Source organism: Ambystoma mexicanum, chromosome 5q (assembly GCF_040938575.1).
Source record: "Ambystoma mexicanum isolate Mex_15411 chromosome 5q, UKY_AmexF1_1, whole genome shotgun sequence".
NCBI classification, from domain to species: Eukaryota; Metazoa; Chordata; class Amphibia; order Caudata; family Ambystomatidae; genus Ambystoma; species Ambystoma mexicanum.
The window spans coordinates 1268484657-1268506705 of NC_090933.1; the positions used below are offsets into that span (position 1 = coordinate 1268484657).

General features: G+C 44.7%; 1 protein-coding gene across 1 annotated transcript in view; it reads left to right on the forward strand.

Moving 5' to 3' along the window:
- LOC138498703 (uncharacterized) overlaps positions 1 to 19986 on the forward strand; it is a 95745-nt gene extending 75759 nt beyond the window's left edge. Inside the window, exons 14-16 of the mRNA XM_069622350.1 lie at positions 9675 to 9796; positions 13225 to 13370; positions 18359 to 19986. Of these exons, the coding sequence (XP_069478451.1) occupies positions 9675 to 9796; positions 13225 to 13370; positions 18359 to 19217 (1127 nt within the window). The 3' untranslated portion in view covers positions 19218 to 19986. The remainder of the gene's footprint in view (positions 1 to 9674; positions 9797 to 13224; positions 13371 to 18358) is intronic.
- The last annotated feature ends 2063 nt before the right edge of the window (positions 19987 to 22049 follow it).

Sequence of the window (22049 nt, forward strand, 5' to 3'; positions counted from 1 at the left end):
AACTCGTCTAAATAAATAGTTACCTTCCCGTTAAACAGCTGCTTCCTTTTCATCAAACTCTTAATTGTATTTGTACTGTAGCCACCACAAAGGACTTTGGCGCCATTTATAAAAAAAGAATACAATTCTGTGCTCCACAAGATACACATAAATGCCCTGTTTAATATCACTGGTGTCTGTGATATGCTGAAACCTGTTTAATATCTAAAACATGGATGAAATGTACAATTACAGTTAAGGTTCCAGCTCGCGTTCCTTCCGGAATCTACCTCAAAGTTCCGGTCCAGTAGCTGGGCTTCCAATAGATGGCAGTCACCCTTGCAGGAAAAAAATGACATTTTGAGCTTAGGTCAGCGAATTTAATGAATGCTGCAGCTTGAGATGCAGGTCTTACAGCCACTTTGGTGTTTTAAACTGCTTTTGTTACTATCGCTGGTAAACTGGCTCAAGGGGTTCCAGTTGCTTGATCTGCAGGCCTCAAGTTCGAATCCCGGCAAGGTCGATTCAGCCTTTCATCCTTCCGAGGTCGATAAAGTATTTCGAATGGGTAATAATAATGTTTGTTAATATGTACTATGTAAAATGCTTTGGATAAAAGTGCTATATAGATATCAAATTATTGGCATAAAATGTAACAGTTGGCATTTTCCTCAGTTTGGCAGTGCCAGCTGCTGCTTCGGTGATGGTGTGGTAGAAATATGTACGATAAGCCGTCATCTGAAGCATTGGACTATTAAGGGAATGCGTATGATTTCGGTGGTAGCGCAAATCCCAGCGGCATTTGCAAACTACAGCAAGAATTACCACCCACAAGATTCCGGGAATGGCGGTGTTACCTCAGGCTGTATTTCAATGGCATACAACCGGATGTAAAGTCCTCCAACAGATTTTAGCTAAAGTCCAGTGGTCGAAGTGGGTGGCGGCTGTTGGGAGCGCTGCTCCTCTACTTTTTTTAATGAAGTTTTTCGGTTCCTATACTTTTATTTTAAAAAGAAACCGTTCCGGAAGGGTTTTGTTTCAAAATAAAAGTGCAGGAAGAAGTTGAAACTTGGACTGTCAGTGCACTGCACTGAGCATTCCCTAAAACAGCAGGTGCAAGTGTTTGTGTGTGAGCGATGGGGTTTGTTGGGAGCGGAGGCAGGCCAATAGGGAACATAGTTCCACTACTTCTTTTTGTACACTTCGACCACTGCTAAAGTCTGCCTAGTTTCACTGCTACCTCAAAGGTGGGCATTAAAAAAGTGTACAGTAGTGGGATGAACTACTGGTATACATTTTGGAATAGGTAAAAATAAATGCAAAAATATACCTTTCAAGGTTATAAAGGGTGGAGGTGGTACTGCTCAACTACCACTGTGCATATTCCAGAATTACCACCTTCTCCAATGGTAAACTCTGAATTGGGTTGGGCGGATTTGCAGGAAAAACCACTGATGGCGGTGTTATTCGCAGCTGGAGGTATTTCTGTGAAAAAATCCACCCAACCTCTAATGAGGCCCGCAATATTATCCCCTAAATAACTGTTTGTACGTTTAGTGGAATTTTATCCAATTTCTCCTGTAAAAGGCGCTACGTTGACCTATATTGACCGACTCGCTCACTTCAATTCCTTATACTTATCTTAAGGAAAACATGGACGCCACACCACCACACATCACTCTTCAATATCCTGTCAATTTTCATGGGCCCGGCGGTGTGGCCGGTCGGAGGTGCATTGCAATCGTAACCGGCCCTCTGTTCGATTGAGTCTAACATCCGTGGAGGCACCAATGGCTCTTATGGTGTTTGAATAATCCTGATAGAAGCCTAGAACTGAAACTAAGGTGTAGTAGCGTCAGGTGAGTGTCCCTAATGGGGATTGTGATCAATGTATAGTTTATTCCATTAGGGAATTAGCGTCTGATCACTTCTTAGTGAGAGACTGGTTGAATATTCATCCTGCAAGGTCATGGACTACCTACTGCTGTCCGCCATTCCAGCACACTCAAGACTTATGGACTAGCCCGTGTTTCATAAATTGTGCATCTCTATTGGGAGGTTTGGACTAGGGCAGCTTTTGGTTGCTGCCATTTCAGGGGCCACACATATTTAGCGGGGCCAGCGTGGAGTCAGCCAATTCCATACTGTGTTGTCCTTAGCATTGAGGCATGAGAAATGGTTCCATGTGATTTTAACAAATTAAAAAAATAACGAAAACATTTTTACCGAAACATATTTACCGAAGAAATACTGATTAGTATTATTATTTTTTATTTGGGGGGGTCCCCCGATCCCTCCTGTTTCCCTTTGTTTATAACCCAACCCCAACCCCACCTGTTTTAACCCCTTATACACCCCCTTACATACATTTAATTAAAATCCTGTATTTGTTCGGTAATAATGATTCATTCAACATTTTTTTTGTTATCACCTATTCTGTAATATCACTGGATTCCTGAGAAATTCCAGCTTCAATGCCGGAAGCAACTCTAAAATCTGTTGCAATGCTCACAGCACCTGAGACTCTGAAAGCATTTGTGGGATACCTGGTTCAGGTGGCACATTTTACTTTATCTGGGGAAGCTACAGACTATAAAAAGGCAGTCAAGCTGGTTCAGAGGCTGGTAAGGTCTCTGCAGGGGAAGAGGCAGGGTTGACCGGAAGACCATACTCTTCATAGAGCATCCCGCCAATCGCTGATCACTCCCTCAGGCCCAGGTATCAAAGGAGCACACCCATTCAGGTGGAGTAGCCTCACACCAGGGTGCCACGTAGCCAAAGGTCTTTGGTGTTAGTAAGAAGGAATGGGGAGGGAGTAGGATAGGCAGGAGTGCTCTGAACCCTGGACGAAGCCTTCCAACATCTTCTTCTAGCTATTTCTCTTTCCTTTTCCGGTCTACCCCACTTCCTCTGGAGCAAAGCACTTTGGGTGTGTGATCAACAGGGCAAGGTCCACTCCAGCCAGGAGCCGGGATTGGTCCCCTAAAGCAGGCCAGCTTTCGCTAATCACTTGAGGACTTGTGCTTTTAAAAGAAGGGGTCTCACACCCTTTCAGCAGAATTCCCTCAGGATCCTTTAAGGAAGAGGAGTCGTTCTGATATTCTCATTGGACTTCTTTTGGGACAGTTGTTCGGTCCAAAGCCCTCAGCCTGAGTTGAAGAAGGAGCCGTCGAGACAGAAGGAAGATGTGTCCCCTAACCACTCCCAGGCCACATCAGGAGTGACTAGTGCTGTGGACCAGAACCAACCATTCTGCAACAGATCTCCTAAAGCTAGCGAAGCGGACCCTGAAAGGACGATTCCTGTCCTAGAGTCCTTTACGAAGGCCTCACAGCAACCGAAGGGCCAGACCAGCCGAAGCTCCCTGTTCTATTGCACCAAACTGGTCGTTTCCAGCATCCTAAACAATGGGGAAGGTGCTGGTGCCTGCGTTCCTCCAACTAGCCGAACTATTGCACTGCATCTAACCGGCTCAACACTGCACTGTGTGCTAGCGAAGTACATCACCTGCTAGGCCCGAGGTGACAGCCCAACGCCGGAACCCGAACCAAATCACTGGAGTGTCAGTCATCGACTATAACTGGGAGTTACAACCACGGCTCGGCCCATCTAGCCTGAGAACCGCTGCCCCATTGATCGCACATTGACGTTGCCTCAATCACCCCTTCAATGATTGCTGTCCACCGTCTCAAACAGCTGGAGCATCACTCGCTGATCCCTCCCAGTGGCCAAAGCCCAACTCGGCCTGGGCAACTGTGAAGCTTTCTTGGGGCCGTCCCAACCTGCATCATTGAACAACTGCTGTTCAACTGCCCAGAGCACCCGAAATCAACATTACTCAACGCCCGCTTGCTGCCAGGGCCTCCATGATCCTACGTGCCCGTATTGAGCCTGATCAACTTGCACCATCGTTCGACAACGGGTCTGATGTGTCAGCCCACCAACAACTGAATCCAGGGACTGTGGCACTGAACTTCCCCCGCTGTCCACTGGGACCCTAGAGACTGGTTAGGTCATGATGGCTCCTGTTTTGAACCCAACATCCTTTTTATGGTAGTACCTTATCTACCGCCCCTGGAACTACACTCAGAGTGCCACTTTCTCCAGGCTACTGCATCTTCTCTGTTCTTTCCTTTTAGGGAGGGGGGAGGGGGTTTGTATAGTAATTGCTTTTCATTCTACATGCAGATGGGGTGTTAAATTAAAGTGTTTCTATTTGATAGAACCTTGATGGGGCATTATCACTACTGGTTCACCTTCACGCCCCTATTAAGAGTATAGCCTTCCTTCGCCCGTGTTACCTCAAAAGGCGAAGGAGATATATCTCTTGAGTGTCCCTGTTTTACCTTTATGATTGCGTTGTGCTTTGGTTTGTAGAAGTGCGAGGGCTGAGTGGGCTATTTTTACTCCAACTCATCCCTGTACTCGTGCAAAGTGGAATCCAGTTCGTCACAACATGGACTTAATTCTCAGACACCGATATATCGATGCCTAATGTTACCCTCCACACTTTTTACATCCACAGTGTGGATAACCTCCTTTACATACGATTCAGTGGTAAAATTACAACTACCATTGAATCCTCTGGGTTGCGTTCAGGAAGGGAACTGTCAATCAACTTGTAAATCAAATAATGATACGATATATTATCAATAAGGAGAGCGATTGCATTGTGCAGTCCTATTGACCAAGCTGTCTATAATATACTCACCCTGATCATTTTATTGGCTCATACTATCAAATATCCAACCATTTGTTGTGTACGTGTGTGCTTTACTCTGGGCTAATGCCATACATGTAAGTCATAGGAAACACAACTGTTCTTTAATTGATCTATGCAAATTTAAAATGCCATCTTTGTCACTGCCACCATCTTTCGTTTTTTCTCCCAACACTACATTGGATATAATCAGTAAATAGACCGAAATTATTCTCTAAACAATTTCTGACCAGTCATTTGTCTATTAGCTATTTATTTTATTTTTTATTAATTGGGTATTTATAATACGCCTATACAGCCAAATGGTGTTTCAAGGCGCATCACGACAACGGAGGGGGCGTTAGAGGGGAGAGAAAAAAACAAAAACATTTTCCTACTAGGTCTGGAGACATTTGGATCATGCAAGTGCTGTAACAAGAAAGCTGGAGGGCAGGGGGTGAAGGTTGGTGGGGGAGGGAGGATGACAAACAACAGCTAATTGCAAACAATGGTGCTAATTGGAGGCACCATCGGGTTGGGTTTATTTCTAATTCTCAAAGGAAAATGTGGTGCAAGTGATGGGGTCTGCGAAGGGCATCTGCATGTGCACATCATAGAGGCATGCATTTAGATACCCATTGTTACCGCCCTTATATAAAATCGCAAATCAGGGGGTGTTTCTGCACACTTTAAAACACATCCTGGCTTTACAACTGGAATGAGATTTAAAATGCACAATAAACAAACACATTCCTCTGTGCCTGTATGGAACATGTGCAAGGAAATGCGTAGTGCACGGCGGGCTAATTCCTGGCCCTTTGATGAATGTATCTTAAGTGGTAGAGCAGCCGTATGAACCGCTTCTGTCCCACTAGCATTTCTATCCCTCAAACAAGAGTAGAATTGCTTTTTTCTATTTTCAGCATTTCGCAATGGCAGGCCCTTATCTGTTAAGAGTGTGTATGTTCGTCCTGAATTCCTATAAGGAATCAGTGAAGGCTCCGCCCACTGGACCTATCACTATGCAGTGTGCTCATGGCACTAATGTTTTCAAGATATGGAAGCAGGCTCTCCAGGGTATCATTGGGACTGTTATATCGCCTCCCTATAAATGAGTCGGTCGCTGTTGCAGGGAATTTGACCTGTGCTTTTCTAACAGCGCCATTATGGCAGTGGCTGGCCATAAGATGGCAAACACTGCATAATGGTGTTAATACCTGGGGCACCTTATGGGATACTCACCATTCCAGCCTTCAATCCCATGATCCACTGGCTCGGGCCTGCACCCAGACCCCAAAGCCACTCGCAAGACGGTCCACAAATTTTGGCAGGGGACTACGTCACACTATTCAAAAACCTCATAAAATGTTTATGCAGTAATAAATGATTTAATGATTAATAAAGATAAAACAAAGATATTGAGATTATTGCAGAGAGTAAAATCAATTAAATTTCAATGGAGCCTCAACAAGATACCTCTGAAAGTCACTGACCATTTTATGTATTTGGGAACACCGATTTTTTGTCAGCCAAACAAAACAGCCATAACAGTCTACCTTTGTGCAAAAGCAGAGATGAAAAGACCAAAGATTCAGAAAGCTTTAGCTTGATATGGACCATTTTCACTGGAGCCAGTCATAAAATATTATAACGCTCAGACAATCACAAAGATCAGTTACGGCTTTGATAGACTGGACTGAGGTGGAGGCAGTCGAGACCCGGTTATGGTGGAGTGTATTGCACCTGCCCAATTGTTTGCCGACAGCGTTTATAAGGTATGAGCTAGGTTTTATATCCAGATTAACTAAATGCACTATTACTTTTTAAGAAGATACTATCTCCCCTGAAAGGTTCATTGTTTGTTGGGTTGTTGGCCCTATATTTGAGTAAAAGTAATGAATATTTTCATAATTGGCGTAGTCGTTGCGATGAGACTTTAAAACGTTTAGAATGTATTCAAGAATCTCTGATTCAGACCCCAAATTTAGTCAAAATAAATCTTTGGGAGTCTGATTGGATTACTAATAGAGAGGCATTAGGCAAATATAGGTTGCATCAAGATGTATTATTACAGTAGAAAAAGTGGGGGGTCTCACTTTTTACCCTAAAAGAATTCCAATATGCATTGGAGATAGCAATCCCTACGCCGAAGATGATATCTGGCTTTGACATGAGACATTTTAGATATTAGAAATAAAAGTTAACCCTCTGGCTCATGGTGTAGGTTTGTCGGAACTTTAAAACATATTTTTTGTCAATGTTCAGAGTTGATTGGGAATCAGCAAATGTTTTTTGAGAAAATGTTGAGTGATTTTAGATTGTATGATGATTTATTCTGGCAAAAGATTTTCTTGGGCTCAACAATCTCCATAATAATTGTGGCATTGAGGTTTATAAACTATTTTAAATTGATACATTTCTTGAAATTAGATTTTATAGGTATGTTGTTTTAGGATACTTTTGAGATTAGTATTTTAGAAATATTGTCCATTGATGTGTTATGACTTTTTATTTGATTCATTCTTTATAAGACGTACTTATTAAATGTGAAATGATGTTTGAATCTTAATGTCCTTTTATGTATGATGAACCTATTTTTAGTAGTACCTTTTAGATGGGGTGTAACCAAATGGAAATGGGTTTGAATATTGTGGAAGGTTTCTTTTTTGCCATGTCACAAATAAAATAAAAAAATGTTTAGTTACCTATTATTAGTAAATGTATTTAGGCTTTTTCTTCTACCTTTGGTTGTATGAATCAAATCCTCTTGGAAGCAGCAAAAACGGAATGTCCAGTTTTGTCTCTTAATAATTTCTTTTACATAGACAAGCTTCTAAATGTGTTAATTTCTTGAAGGATAGCACTAGATAATTTCTAGTTGTTGGGTTCAACCCCTGCTTTATGAAAACCATCCTTGTGTATTTGTGTTGTATTGAGCTACAAATCCTGTTTAACGTTTGCTCTCAATACTGAACCTGTTTACAGTGCAATTATTTCTTATCAATCATAAGAATTTAGGAAATTCATCACTGGTCTTTAAAAGTCTCAGGTGACAGGTGTTGGCATGTAAAAATGAATTTCTAGAAGTCCCTTTTCTGTGCCACTGGACAATTATTATCCATGCTCAGTGTAAGACCCAATACCTTTCTTCTTTGCTGAAGTCTGTAGTCCATGTAATGCTATTTACATTATTATACAAAGGGCTATCAAATCCAAGGAGGTTATTCTGATCATCTTTCAGGCAACTAATAGATCATCAATAAATCCTTTCCACATATCTGACCAGGCCACATATTGGCATGTTGTTTCTCATAGCAGCCCATCATTAGGTTAGCATTAGCATTGTTCCTGCCTGACACTTTCTTTACACACAGTGTAAAGACGGTGTAAAGTTCTGAAGGGACTAATTATTTGCATGTAGTGGGGTACCAATGATTAGCAAATAAAACAAAGCCGTCAAACGGGTGCCCTGAGGATATCCATTATTGCCAATGGCATCACTCTTACCACATTTTTTGACCGGTTTCATTTTACCATAGTTTAATTTACCGATCCTAGTAAATGTATGATCCTGCTAGCTGTCCTTTAATATTCATTAAGCATTGTAATTTCACTGTCTACAGTAATATTTAGAGGTTAGCTATAAACAATTTTAATGACTCTTCATTTCCTGACCACGCTGTTTACAAAGTCCTGCAGAGTCAGACTACCACCCCCCCTTCGATTCCTATCCATTCTTTGATTAAATACTCTGCATTACTGCCTTAAAACTAATCAAATAAAAAAAATTGAAACAACACATGATTTCAGCAGAAATGGCCAATAAACTTGTTAACAAACTTTAAAGACAGAATTGAATGTGGGGCTTTAAAAAGCACTTATACCACCGTCCATCTAAAACTAAAAAGATTTTAGCTACATTTCGAGCACAGCCACAGTATTGAACTTAGATGTATTTTTTAGCATAGCCACTGTATTGAATTTAGGTGCCTTTTTGAGCATAGACACTGTATTGAATGTTGGCAAATCTTTGAGCATAGCCACTGTATTGAATTTAGGTGCCTTTTTGAGCATAGCCACTATATTGAATTTAGGTGCCTTTTTGAGCATAGCCATTGTATTGAATGTTGGCGCATCTTTGAGCATAGCCACTTTATTGAATGCAGGTGCATTTTTTAGCATAGGCAGTGTATTGAATTTTGATGAATTTTGAGCATATCCACTGCATTTAATTCAGGTACACTTATTAACATAGCCATTGTGTTTTAATCCAGCTGCATTTCTGAGTATAGCCACCAGATTGAATAGGATACTGCTGCCCTTTGAATCCTACCACTGTGTTGAAAGCTTGATGAAGTTTGACACTGTACTAACCACCCCTGCTCCTCTCCCGCATACCTCCCAAGTACCACACATGCCCAAAAGGGCCAGCCACACTACACACAAAAAACGCACAAACCACTCATCCGCCACAACAAACATCCGCAAACAACCCAGACACCGAGTTTTACCCCTCCGGACAAAACAGGCACACTCAGAAAGCCGACGCGCACAGACGCCAGTTCCTCCTGGTTCTGCAATCACCAACAGGAGAGCACAACCTCTATCCTATCCCTCTTCACTCACTAAACCACCCCGCCCTCTTTCTTACAGAGCCACGTCAGCATCTGGGGACCATGCAAATGGTAGTGGTGCACGGCATAAATCTGCATAACAGAGACACTGAACCTGAGCCAATTTTACTCGAAGGCCCAAAGCTCACCTTCCAAATCAAACGTAGGTTATCTCTGTTTTTCCAACAAGAGATCAGAGCTAAAGAGTCTTTGTCAATAAGGACATATACAAAGAGAACCTATGTGCTGCATGAAATGTGTGAAGGGAGAGCCCACAGGAGGCGAGATGGTGAAAGCCCTGGTCAGTCACAATGCTCACAATGTGCAACTGTGGTTAGGTCCCATGTGTTCTCATCACATATATCTATATGTTCTCCTTTCAGACATCGCCAGCTCGTTTCCACTATTTGGCACCACTCTGCTACTGCTGGCCAACCTGCGGCCAGGACAAGTCCACACGCGGCCCACCAATGCCAGAGCCTGTGCACACAGGAAGGACGGAGCGGTATGGTCATTACGCATTTGAGTCACCGTGGTTGGCCTTGTTGTTCTCATTTGTTATCATCTCAGTGGTTAATTGAAACTCCTCTTAAAGTCCTGATTTGATGAAGATGGCCTAGAGAACCTCACATGTCATTCCTAGCCTTACCCATTAGCAAGCAATCTTCACGGTCATGGGTGCACAGGCGGTGGTTCTGAATCCGAAGCACAGTACGGAAGCTTGACAAAATTGAAATTGAGCTAAAAGGGAGTATGTACAAGAAAGAGGTGCCACTAGTATGCGACATTAGTGTAGGATAAAGCTAGACTAAGATTGTGAGAATGTGGGGCTCTTGGTAGATGGGACACAGTCTGTGGCTGCAGGTGGTGGTTCAGGTTGTGGCAGGAATATGCTCCCCTCAATCTCTGTCCTTCTGGGGGTCCTTTTGTAAAATCATCAATTGCACGGCAAGTGCGCCTTATGCTTACGCTTGTGTATACGGAGTCCCGCCATGCGATTTCGATTGTTTTTTTGAATGCGTGAATTTTAGGCATGGAAATCCAGACGGTCCCTGGTTGACGTTTAAAGTACACTCATTTACAAAAACGATCGTAATTGACGCCTGACATGCCGGTTCATGGCAGTCGGAGCATAGTGGATTCCGCCTGGTTTATTTAGAAGTGCAAAAATCAGGTGGAATCGAATTGTATGCCTATTGCAGCCGCCACACCTGCATTAAAATCAGTGCGGGCAGAGATGCATGTGCATATTTTTCACTGGGCGACTGGGGGCGGTGGAGATGGTACAGAAAATTCACTGGCATCACACGGGTCGTGACTTACTGACTGAGACCGGTCTCCGCCAGTCAATTAGGTTCCACACGGGCATCACCACGAGCCCACCAGTCTTTAATTTGGCATTGGCCTATTCAATGCCACAATCCCACCTGCTGCCATGACTGCGGGGCATGAAGAACACCACCAGCTGCCTTTTGCCAGGGCTAATGAAGGACGGTAGACTGCACCCTACAGTGCCAATCCAGGTTCAACGGCCTTGACCGATTTAGTGAGAAGCCCATGGTGTGCATGCCAGCTGGGGCCTCTTATTTCCTTTAAGTAGAAGCCATGTACAGTTCCTTTGACAAATCGAGGGACTATCGCATGCCTCCTTCTCGACTGCGGTGTGCGTGGATAACTCGCGAGGAATCCCAGCCTTTATGCGATGCACTGTTTGACCCCAAAAAAGCCTCTATCACCCACCCCGCTGCCTCTCTCCTCATCTCGCTCAACTATGTCTATCACTGGTCCCTTCATACATGTTTGAAATTGAAGGTCAAAATTTGGAATTGGAAATTGCAGCTTTGAAATACATTGTGGTACTGTTACTGCAGATGGTCCATGATGTGTTCGAATCAGAAATGTCTGAGGGAGAAAAAAACGAGTCATTTAAATGAAAAAAACATTTCTGGCAACCCCCGCAACCCCCAAACCGCCTACTTACCTTTTGGCGGCACACTTCCATGTGCGCTGCCGACTCCTCCATTCCTCTGCGGCATTGGCTCCCTTCACTTACGTGTATGGGAACTGGTGCCGCCGCGGGGTCCTTTTTTAAAAAAAATGGAAAGCCTTTTTGTTAGTTGCCGGTGGATACCTCTGCAACCCCCGTGACAATTATAGTGAACAAGGATTCCCTGCAAGTTCGAAAGCTACCTCCACAGTCTTTGAATTTCTTGTTTTTGCATTTCTAGCTAATTGCAGCCTCAACAAATTCGCGTTTTTGCACCCCCCCCCCACCTTCCCACCCCCAAACCTTCTCCCGCCTTACGCAGGAAGCCTTCTTCCCTTTTGCTTGTTTTATTTATGCCTTACTCCTGTGCCTTTTTATTTTATTGTTTATTTTATTTTGGTTTGTTTCTTTTTTAAACGACGGGGGTTTCTCCCATAATCTCTCCCCACTCACCTGTGTAATCATCCCCTCTTGTGTTCTCTCACTACTGATGTTGTTTCGTGTTTTTTCAAATCATACGCAGAATTTTCAAACCAAGATCGAAAACATAAAGGTTTAAAGCATACAACTTTTATTTTCATACTTCTATATTGTAAATTAGAATCAGATTTATATCTACCAGAAGGCACCGGGATGACCACAGCAATTTGAACAGGGAGGCCCACCTTGACTTTTTGCGAATTTGTTTGCTATTGCCATTGCTTTAGCTAGTAGTGTGTTGGAATCGCAGCAGGAAACTATTTCATCTGCCTTCCATCATCTTTATATCCGTCGTGCGATACTTTTTTTTTAAAATATCCCCGTTATATGGCATTGCTATTTAACCATATGCACAATTGATAATTTTTTTAAGATCGTAAAAATTTAGAAAGATCAGAGTACAAAACAGACCAGTAGGAGCGCGCCTGCTGGGAGTTAATTTACATAATGCACCCCAAAACCTAATGCATGAACTTTCTTTTTTGAAAACAGAGGCTTCATTTATTTCAAATGTGTGGGCCTCATCTACTGCTGGAGACTAGTTCAGGCTCACCCCTTGACGAGCTCTCAGTGGGCGAGCAAGATATTTGCAGCCCAAATGTCTCCGGATAAATTCCAGGACTGCAGAACTTTTTGGTAAAGAAAAAAAAACACAACCCACTAATTGGGATGACAAATAAGGTTCATGGAATGCATTTATTTACAACAAATCATCTTAACATTAAAGGATTGAGAATGCAAAGATAAGATTCCACAGGAAGATGCATTGCGATGCCCACAACTCCAATGTGTTGCGTGGAGGGGAACTAAGGGCTTAACCACAGCCTCTTAAACGGCATGCCTTAAGCATGGCAGAACATTTGCCTGCAGCTGTAGTGAGCTGTGGGGGTATGTTGGGGTCTGAAGGAGCAGATGAGGGTTTGATAGATCTACCGGAGGGTCTTTTTGCAGCTATGCAAGTTCCAGCAGCTCCTTCTGTCAGAAGATCAGAAGCTATGATATGATATGATAGGTTATTTATAACGCGCTTAATACCCAGAGGTTTCTATGCGCGGACCCAGGGATCGAACCTGTTGTGCTCCGGGTCGTCTTACTTCCAAGGCCAGCACGTTGCCCCTGAGCTATCCTCCCGAGATACTGGAGGCAGCTTGACCCAAGAGATATTTGGCAAAACTCCATTAGAATCTCTTCCATCAGGAATAGCCTCTCATACCATGAGGCCAACACAATCACACCCAGACTCTTTGGTGGAGTCAAAACTCTCTGGTCTCAAGTGGAGGAAGACAGCAGCCATTGAAACTGAGAATTGCAAATTATATGTACCTAATCTTTCTGAGAATAACAATAGTGGCTATGGGAACATCTCGCAATGCCGTGCATACATTTGGATTCTAGACATGTATCTCTGGTTGGGGCAATTCTCGCTGCACCGGGTATAAGACTCCTCTTCTCTAATCTTTTCACAGGTGGATTGGACGAGCTTGCCAGAGCAGGTGCTGGTCAACATCTACTCGCTGCTCCCTCTCCCGGAGAGGTTCTCCATGTCCCTGAGCTGCAAGGAGTGGTCGTTGGCTTTCCGCTCTCCTGCTCTGTGGCGGAAGGTGACAATTAGGTAAGAATGTCGGTGGATGTGGAGTCAGCGGCAGGAGTAAATCTGCCAGTTTAAGACTAGAGACAAAACAGGATTCCATTTTGAAATGTAAGCATGAATAATTACATTTACCTTAGTGATGGATTGCAAATCTAAAGAAGGGGTGGGGCGTAGGCGAGGTCTGATGTGTGGTCAGGGTGCCCTTGTGCAGAGCAAGCCATGGGGGAAAAAGTAAGAAAATTGATGGCGTCACTCTTTGCTGGCACTTCTGCTGCTGGAAAGGGAAGGAGGAAGGCGTCGTGCTGGAATATGTGAGGAGGTCCCCTATCTGGATCTATGTGCAAGGGGTGGGGCAGCCATGTTGGCAGTAGGACACTGGCCGTTAAAGGATACTGGACTTGGAGGCGGTGCAGGGTGGATCCCCTGACCATGTCTCAGTTATATGGCAGGAGCTTGCCATAGTGCACCTGTCTTGGCCCCTTTAAATGTCTTTAAACACCATGCACTGTGTAGCCAGCAAGTTGTGGTGCCGTGCCCACACAAAACAGGACTGCAACAACATCAGCTCAGTCACCCTCACAGTGCAAGGGTAATTCTGGTGTTTTCATGGCTGTTAACGTTTGGCACCCTGGTGGCATAAAAAAGACAGGGCCCTGCCTGTAACACTATCTTAATGCCAGTAAGACTGAGATTCTCCTCATCGGCATACCCGCTCCCTCCTTTCCTGTCACTCTCTGGCCGGCCTCTCGTGGCCCTCTTCCTGCTCCCACCTGCAAGGCTGAAAACCTTGGGCTCATCGTCGACTCCACACTCTCCTTTTCTCCTCACATCTCTGATGTCTCTAAGAAGTCTCTCTACCAGCTGCACCTCCTCAGAGGCATTATTCCTTTCCTCTCCTTCCCCCAGAAGCTCACTGTCTCTAAGCTGGACAACTACAACAGCCTCTTTATAAATCTGCCTGCTTCTCCTCTCCACCCTTTGCAACTCATCCAGAACAGGACTGCAAGACTTGTCCTTGGCCTCTCCAGGATTCTTATCTCTCCAGGTCTGAAATCTCTGCACTGGCTCCCAGTGGCTATGAGGATTAAGTTCAAAACCCTCTGCATTGTCCACAAGGCTTTCTGGGGTCTGGGGCCTCAATACCTTCAACTCTCTCTTCCTAAATATCTTCCTTCTCGAGCTCTTCGCTCATCCGCCTCCAACTCCCTCAGGGTCCGTCGCTTCTCCAAGCAGCGAGTTGGTGGTAGATCTCTTTCTTCTGCGTGGGCCTCCCTCTGGAACAGCCTCCCTCCCTGCCTCCCTGAAACTTGAAGAGAACCATCTCCGGTTCCGGAAGCACTTCAACACCTTCCTCTTTGCTTCTGCGTTCTCTCCTCCTCTCCCCTGCTGAATTCCTGGCTGACACTGAAACTGCACTGGTCACCGGGCCACCCTCTGATCTCGGGCCCAGGTGCCCTCCCCTGCCAGTTGCACACGTGCACTGCCTCCCTGGCAACCCCCGCTACTTAGGAACTGTTTTCTGTATCCCTACAGCCCCCAACCACCTACCAGCAGCTGACACCTGAGGTCTGCACTTACCCTTGCCACCAGCTGGCCGTATTTTCTATTTATTGTTTTATTTATTCTATTATCCCATGTACTGCACTGTCCCTCCACAAGCCTGGCCATTTTCAATGACCATTCCATGGCCAACCGTGAAGTTCAGTAGCATGGTACCTATGCTGTCGCCCTTAGTTACATGTAAGCGAACTTCAGGGATGGCTGACACCCAATCTTTGTAATACTCATTGTCATAAGGGGGGGCCGCAGTGAGAGTTGAAGTCACCACCTATTACAGTTATCAAATTTGTGGCACTATGATTATATACAGCCATAATTTCAATATTGATTACTAATATGGCTGCAGCGGAGTACCACTAGGAGTACTATAGACATTAATGACCAACATATATTTCCCTCTTTCAACATAAATAAGGGCTGCTGCGACAAAGGGATTACCGGTACTACTTTGAATTTTGGTAAAGCTCAGGGTATTTTTTTTACCTATTATTCAGCCACCCTACGGTCACCCTCTGGAGCCCCTTGTGGCCCCATTTAGAATCGAGCTAAACCCATCTAAGTTAAAGGACGTTCTTAACCAAGTTTCCTGTGAGAGAAAGATATCTGCATCAGAGAAAAGGGGGGAGAGGTTAAAGAAGGAGTCAGATGGTTAAAGTTTCTCATATTCCATGTCGCGATCTGTCGATGTTTTCTCTCAGTGCCAGGCAGTGTTTGCCTTCTTTGAGAGTATGGCCGGTATCCAGGCCCGGTCTGTAATCGATCGCACATTATGTCTCAACGTAGTGCTTTGTATCTTGGATTGCCTGCCCTCTTTGGTACACGTTGCCCTAAATTCATGGTCGTGCTCTGTACGTATTGTAATCACATGGGGGTCTGGAGTTAGATCAAACCCCCATCTTCAAAAAAGAAGGTGATTGTGGGGAAATGAACGGCACCACATTTGAAGTATAGCCGTGTATTATCGATATTCAGGAGGTTAGCAGTTTCAGTAATTTCCACATAATCAATGGGGGTCATTATAACTTCCCCAGTCCGGAAAATATTCTGGAAATTATGGCACCATAATAATTTCTGGACCGGGGAAACACAAGTTTGCCGGTAGGGGCAGTAAACTACTGGCAGGCCTGACCTGCCGGGAGTTGAGGCCCCTACTGGCAATACATTGTCGGAATCGTTGGCACTGGTACTACTGGAGCTGGTGATTCCAGCATTCCCACCCCATGGAATAGGAACTTACTGGTGTCTCTGCTGCCCATAATATCCTGGTAATACTGGGATATCTGGTAGCGGAGACGGTAAGGCAGTTTTGCCTGTATCCTGACAGAATAACCAGCGGCATACCAGCACAACTGTCTTACTGTCTCCGCCGCCCGATGGCCAGTGGGCACAGACTTCGGCCGTACACACAAAAAAAATTTGCAGCCCACTGACCATGCCCTTCAGTGATCGCCTTTGGCCAGGCCTTCAGCCGTACCCACTGTATATTACGCCCACTCGTCTGTGCCCACTCTTTACTTTAAAACACTACAGAGAAATGCCATGGCCTGTGATTTTTCACCCCGACCTCACTGTCTATGCCCCAATGACAACTTCTTTTCCATAGCCGCAGGTATACCCCAGGTTATACCAATGTGCATTTGTAGTACTGACTACATCTACCCACGTATATTGTAGTTTTATATCCACAGTTATCGGGAAAAACTGTTAAAAAGCACAAATGCTTCCCTGCCCTAACCAAGTGCTCCCCTCGTGTGTGCCTGCTCCCCCTACACCTCTAATGACCTCCTTACCTCCCCTGCCCTCTCCCCTCCACAATACATGTTGTTTCTGTGACGCGGTTTCAGTTGAACTGTTTGGGTAGCCGTGGTTATGACCCAGGTAATACCCGACGGTATGGGAATCATATTTCGGCCTTGTGTTGCAAACCTGATCCCTAGCCCCCCTCCAATTCTCAAATTTCACCTGGTGTCCTCTTGCCTCCTCCCCCACTTGCAGCCTGATGTCATTTGTATGTTTTATGACCAGCAAATGGCTTTTTTATGTGTTTTATTTTTCCCATGTACTTCGGGAAATAACCTGTGGTATAACCGTGGCTGTCTCTCGCATTGAGAAAAAAAAAGATGGCGGTTGTTATTTATAAACACACTAAACACCCGGATACTCAATGTATCCCTGCAGATATAGCTGTTTATTTTGGAGAGGGGCCACCCAATTCTCCATCAAATATTTTTCAAGAACTGGACAAAATAACACCAAGCCACAAAAGAATTGCAAGTCAACGCTTCGTGCCCAATTTGTTTCAAACCTGGTTCAAATCTGTCCAGCAGTTTTGGCTATGCAGCCGAGCATAGATTTACCTTGATTCGTCTATGGGAAAATTAATGGGTAGTAGGACGAAAGTGCTTTTTTAAAATAACTTTTAGAGTTCTTTAACAGATCTTTCCCAAACTTTCCAATCCGGCATACAAAATTGCATGCACACTTTCAGCCAAATCCGTCACACGGGTCAAAAGTAATTAGCAATTCTTTTGGGGGATTTCCTATGGAACTCCGACTTTCCTAACCTAATCGCCGCCCTGCAATATATATATATATATATATATATGAAAATGTATGAATGTTACATCTTCTACATGCTAATTTTCTGCTCCTATAAAACATGCACATTCATTCCTGTGAATGATTCATTTATAGCTAAAGCTTAAAACATGAATATCTCAGAATTGGCCAACTTGATTTTGAAAAAAAAGTGTCAGTGTCCCAATTCATTGTAATATCTCGGTGAATGCCAAAAATCTTGAACCTCGAATCTGTAAACGTTTACATATTTGGTCAGAACCAAATATTCTGTTTTTACTACGCGAGAACCCCATGTTAAAACTGTTCAAAATGAGATCAAAACAAAATCTTTCTCAAATATGAAGCCATCCGTGACAAATTCAGAAAGGTGTCATGCAGGATTGGAGGCCTGTGCAATGCTTAACAGACTTTTTTTCATGGAAGGGTTCAAGAGCTCTTAAAGAGAAGTACATTTTTGTAAGTCCCTCCACAATTTCTCATAACCTCCTTGACGATACCACACACACACAAACACACACACACACGCGCGCGCGCACATGCACACGCACACGCACACACACACACGATGCCTTAAAAGGTTTCTTGCTCTTCCTAGGATGGAGTAACTCTGCATCATATATAACATGTATATCAAGCAGGTTGGAGAAGGGCAGGAGAAAAAGACACGCAAAGTCCCTCCCGTGGCCAAGAGTCATGGCCAATCCCATGTGTTACACAGGTAGTGTCACATCTGCTTGATAAGGGGGTGAATACATCTTACTTCTAGTTTACTTATCTACTAAAAGAATAAAAGCACACCTACCTCCTGAATATTCAAATAATGATATGTAGATGATGTACTGTTTACAATGTGTTTCTTTTTTTAATAGGGTTGAAAGTGGATCCGCCCATCCCTGGATCTTAATGCTGTTGCAGTATGGCCACCTGATGGAGTCTGTCAGAATCCTGTGGAACGACGACAACGGGACGCAGGCGTCAGCCATCGTTGAGCACCTGGTTCACTTAAGACGGTCCAAGCTTCAGAGCCTGACTTTGATTAGCGGAGAAGACTTTGGTTCCAACTTCAACTCGCTTCAGGAGAGTCTGGGAATCTTGTTCGATGTCAGTCCCGGCAACACAAGCGGGTTTAGGGTGGTGGACTTCACCCATCTCTCGGGACAGCTGGAAGACGCCACTTTAATTTCTTTGGCAATAAGCAATCCCAGCTTGGAGAGACTGCTCATCGCGAACAGGCAGCCGGCCATTAGGCTCCAGCCCAGCTCCCTTCTCACCATCCTGCGTTCTTGCAGGAGGCTGTCCCACCTTGCAGTGTGGAACTCCGCCCTGGCAGAGGACGTTGCGCTGTCCTTCCTGCAAAGGATTAGGGCTCCTCTTCAGCTTCTTGAGCTTCATTATGATGGGTCAACCTCTGGGATCATGTCCAACCAGGTCTGGAAGAAGCTCAAGGAGCAGTTGCCAAAGTTAGAAGTTAGTCTCCACTTCTCTGCAGACATGGACGGTGGCCTCATGCTGGGGGTCCTCCAACCAGACATCCCACTCACTTCATTGGACATTGCTTCGGGATCCAGCCTATCCGCGGTGTTGTGCCACGTGGCCCACCAGTACCATCATCGCATAAAGGACGTGACCATTCATGGCTTGGAGACTCCTGAAGGGGCTGCCGCTGCCATGGTGCTCCGGAAGCGGTGTGGCCAACTGCAGCAAATTACGTACTGCAGCCCAACGTGAGCCTGTCATGCAAGGTTGCTGCACTTAGAACTTGCTTCCTGAAAAGAGCATGCTTGTTTCAGGCCACTTGGAGACCACAAAAGAGGGACCTGGCCTCTCTCTGCTGTAATGATCTCACCTGGTGTGAGGAAGATAATGTATTGGTGCCCTGGGTAGCAAATGACATTAAGGTGGAGGAGTGACAGAGGTGTTATTGGCTCATTGCTGGTTGACAGGGCCAATAATAGGGCTTTAGTTGCTGAACCTCTCCACCGCTGCAAAAGGGTCACCTCATGCTGCCTCGCACGGCACCTCAACCCCACCGTGGAAGGTGGGATGTAAGCAGATCACCTGTGCTCAGTTTGCTGTTGGCCCCTAACAGCACAGTTAAGAGGGTTATTAATGGGACTGGGAGTTACTGGAACCAGTTTGAACTAAAGTTCATTTCACGTGAACCGTGTATGTAAGTCTACGCTTGAGCCAAATTCTGAACAGAAGACATCATAAGACTTTCCAAGAAGCAGATGTGTGCTTTGAGATGCTCAACAAGGAAAGTGAAATGTATGAATGAAGTCTTTCTATGGCATTTACCTGTGATCTTTTTATTCACATTTCATCCCACCTGACTATAGACAGAAAATGTCTGGAGAGCAGTAACACACATTTTAGTGAATTTGTCATCAACATTTATTAAATATATGTATTTTTTATTTCAAGTTGTCTCAGTAACTGGGTCTGTGGCTCGAGTCCTGTATACAAGTTGTCTCTATAATCTGATTCTTTTGGCTGCAAAAATAAACACATTTAAGGTTCATTGATAGAACAACAAATGGGTGCATTTTTGTTCAGAATGCATTGAGTGCCGCTGGAAAGCTTTTGTCAATGCACGGGGAGAGAGGTATGTTGTGTTTTAATGTACACAAAACAGTAGTGTGATGGCTGGGAGGTTCATTGAATTAATCGCCACCACTGGCATTGCTCTGAGCGGCCTTCCAGACCACCTTTCTTCAGACGGTAATGCCATGCCAGAAGGGGAGGAAACATGTGCAAACGAGGCTCGGTCCAGCCCAAACTGCTACGTCACAACTCTTCTGCACGAGACCACACGCAACCCCCGTTATGTATGTATGTTAGTGTATACACCGTGATTACACCAATAAACAAGTATGAGTTCCTTGTAGAACAATTTCGAAAATGAAAAATGATGCAAAACAGCAAAATATTGGCAGGGTCACAAAAGGTCCAGAAAAGATCACTTCCTCTTTGAAATTTCGAAACATGTTTCTGATCTCTTCTGGTCCCAAATAATGAGTTAAATTCAGAACAAGAAAAACAAGACACTACTTCTATGAAGGTACTAGATCACGCACATAAGCGGCGCTCCTACATGCATCTCAAAAGAGGATGGGCATTGCCAGTGCAAGGACCACAACTCTGGAACACCTTGATCAAGAGTAGCAAACTCCAGTCGCGCCTGGAAGTGCATAGGAGAGGTTGGATTCACTTCTCCGCGTGCAGCTGATGGATATGCTCAAATGCAGATGGCCTATAGGTACAGGCAATTCTGGCCTGTTGCTGGACAGCACAATCTAGTCTCCAGCACGGGCTTTGCTATCATGCATATGATATGATATGGCATTTATTACGCGCCTATACACCGGTGTTTCAAGGCGCGACGAGCGAAGAGAGGGGAAACAGAGGGAAGACAGAGACAACGATCCTACTAGGCCAGCTGAAATTGAGATCGCGCAAGTGCAGGGGAGGTGTGAAGGGGAAAAGTGTGGGGTGGAAAGGGGAGGAGGCAGTGCAGTACATAGGATAACAAAAAAAAAATAAGGACAATAAATAAAAGAGCAGCCAGCTGGTGGCAAGTGCAAGGGTAAGTGCAGACATCAGGTGTCAAGTGCTAGTGGTCTCAAGAGAGAGGGAAAGATCTGTCTTTTCACAAAAAAGGCAAGCATTCAGTGGTGGACTGGCCTACAGGGAAGTCGAGAGATTTTCCGGTTGGCCTCTACCCCATGGGCCACTTTTGTGTGGTTACCCTGGTGTCCTGCTCCTCTTACCCTACCTCCCAGTCACCGATCACTTGCACGATGTAATATTGGCGCACTTTGCCAAACATTTCCAGGACCTCTTTTGGTTCCAAGTCCACCCCTTTCATACATGGCATGATAACCTGTTCTGTGGTTTTTACCCACTTTGAGAGTCCGCAGCCATCGCTTTTTGCTCACTGCACGTTTCACAAAGGAGGAATACCCATTTGCATATCAGACTTTGTCCCGCCCACAAGGGCAGTCCAGCACCGAAATGCCAGGCAAACCTCCTTTGAACAAGAGTACCAACAGCAACCCCTGACACGTGTTTCAGCCTTGTTGGGTCTCATCAGTGAGGTGGAGCTGTGCCTCTCTGAGCACAGTGAGCAAGGGGCCCACGTCTGGGTTGCCCCAGGTAACATAGGGTGACCAACCCCAGGTTCCTTGCAAAAAATACAAAAAAGGTAGCAGGCGCCCCTTGGAAAGGTTTGAGTTCTGATATCTCAGTGAAAACACACCATAGACAAACTCTTTTCACATCGCCTTTCTTCTAAGGTAGTGGTAGCCCGTGGTAACCCCAGCTATTCCCTCAGCCGTGCCTGCCTTGAAAGCTCGAGAGATGCCCTGTGTGCTAAACACTGGGAATTGACTTAATAAGCAACCATACGCCTTATATGCTCTGCTTCTTAAAGAAAATAATAATTTCATCTTTTTACAGTGCTTGAAGTTGGCACTGGAGTTTCCAGTTTTAAGCACAAACAATAAGTGCCATTATTAACCATTTAACAACATTTAATATATAGATTTTGGAGTAAGGCTA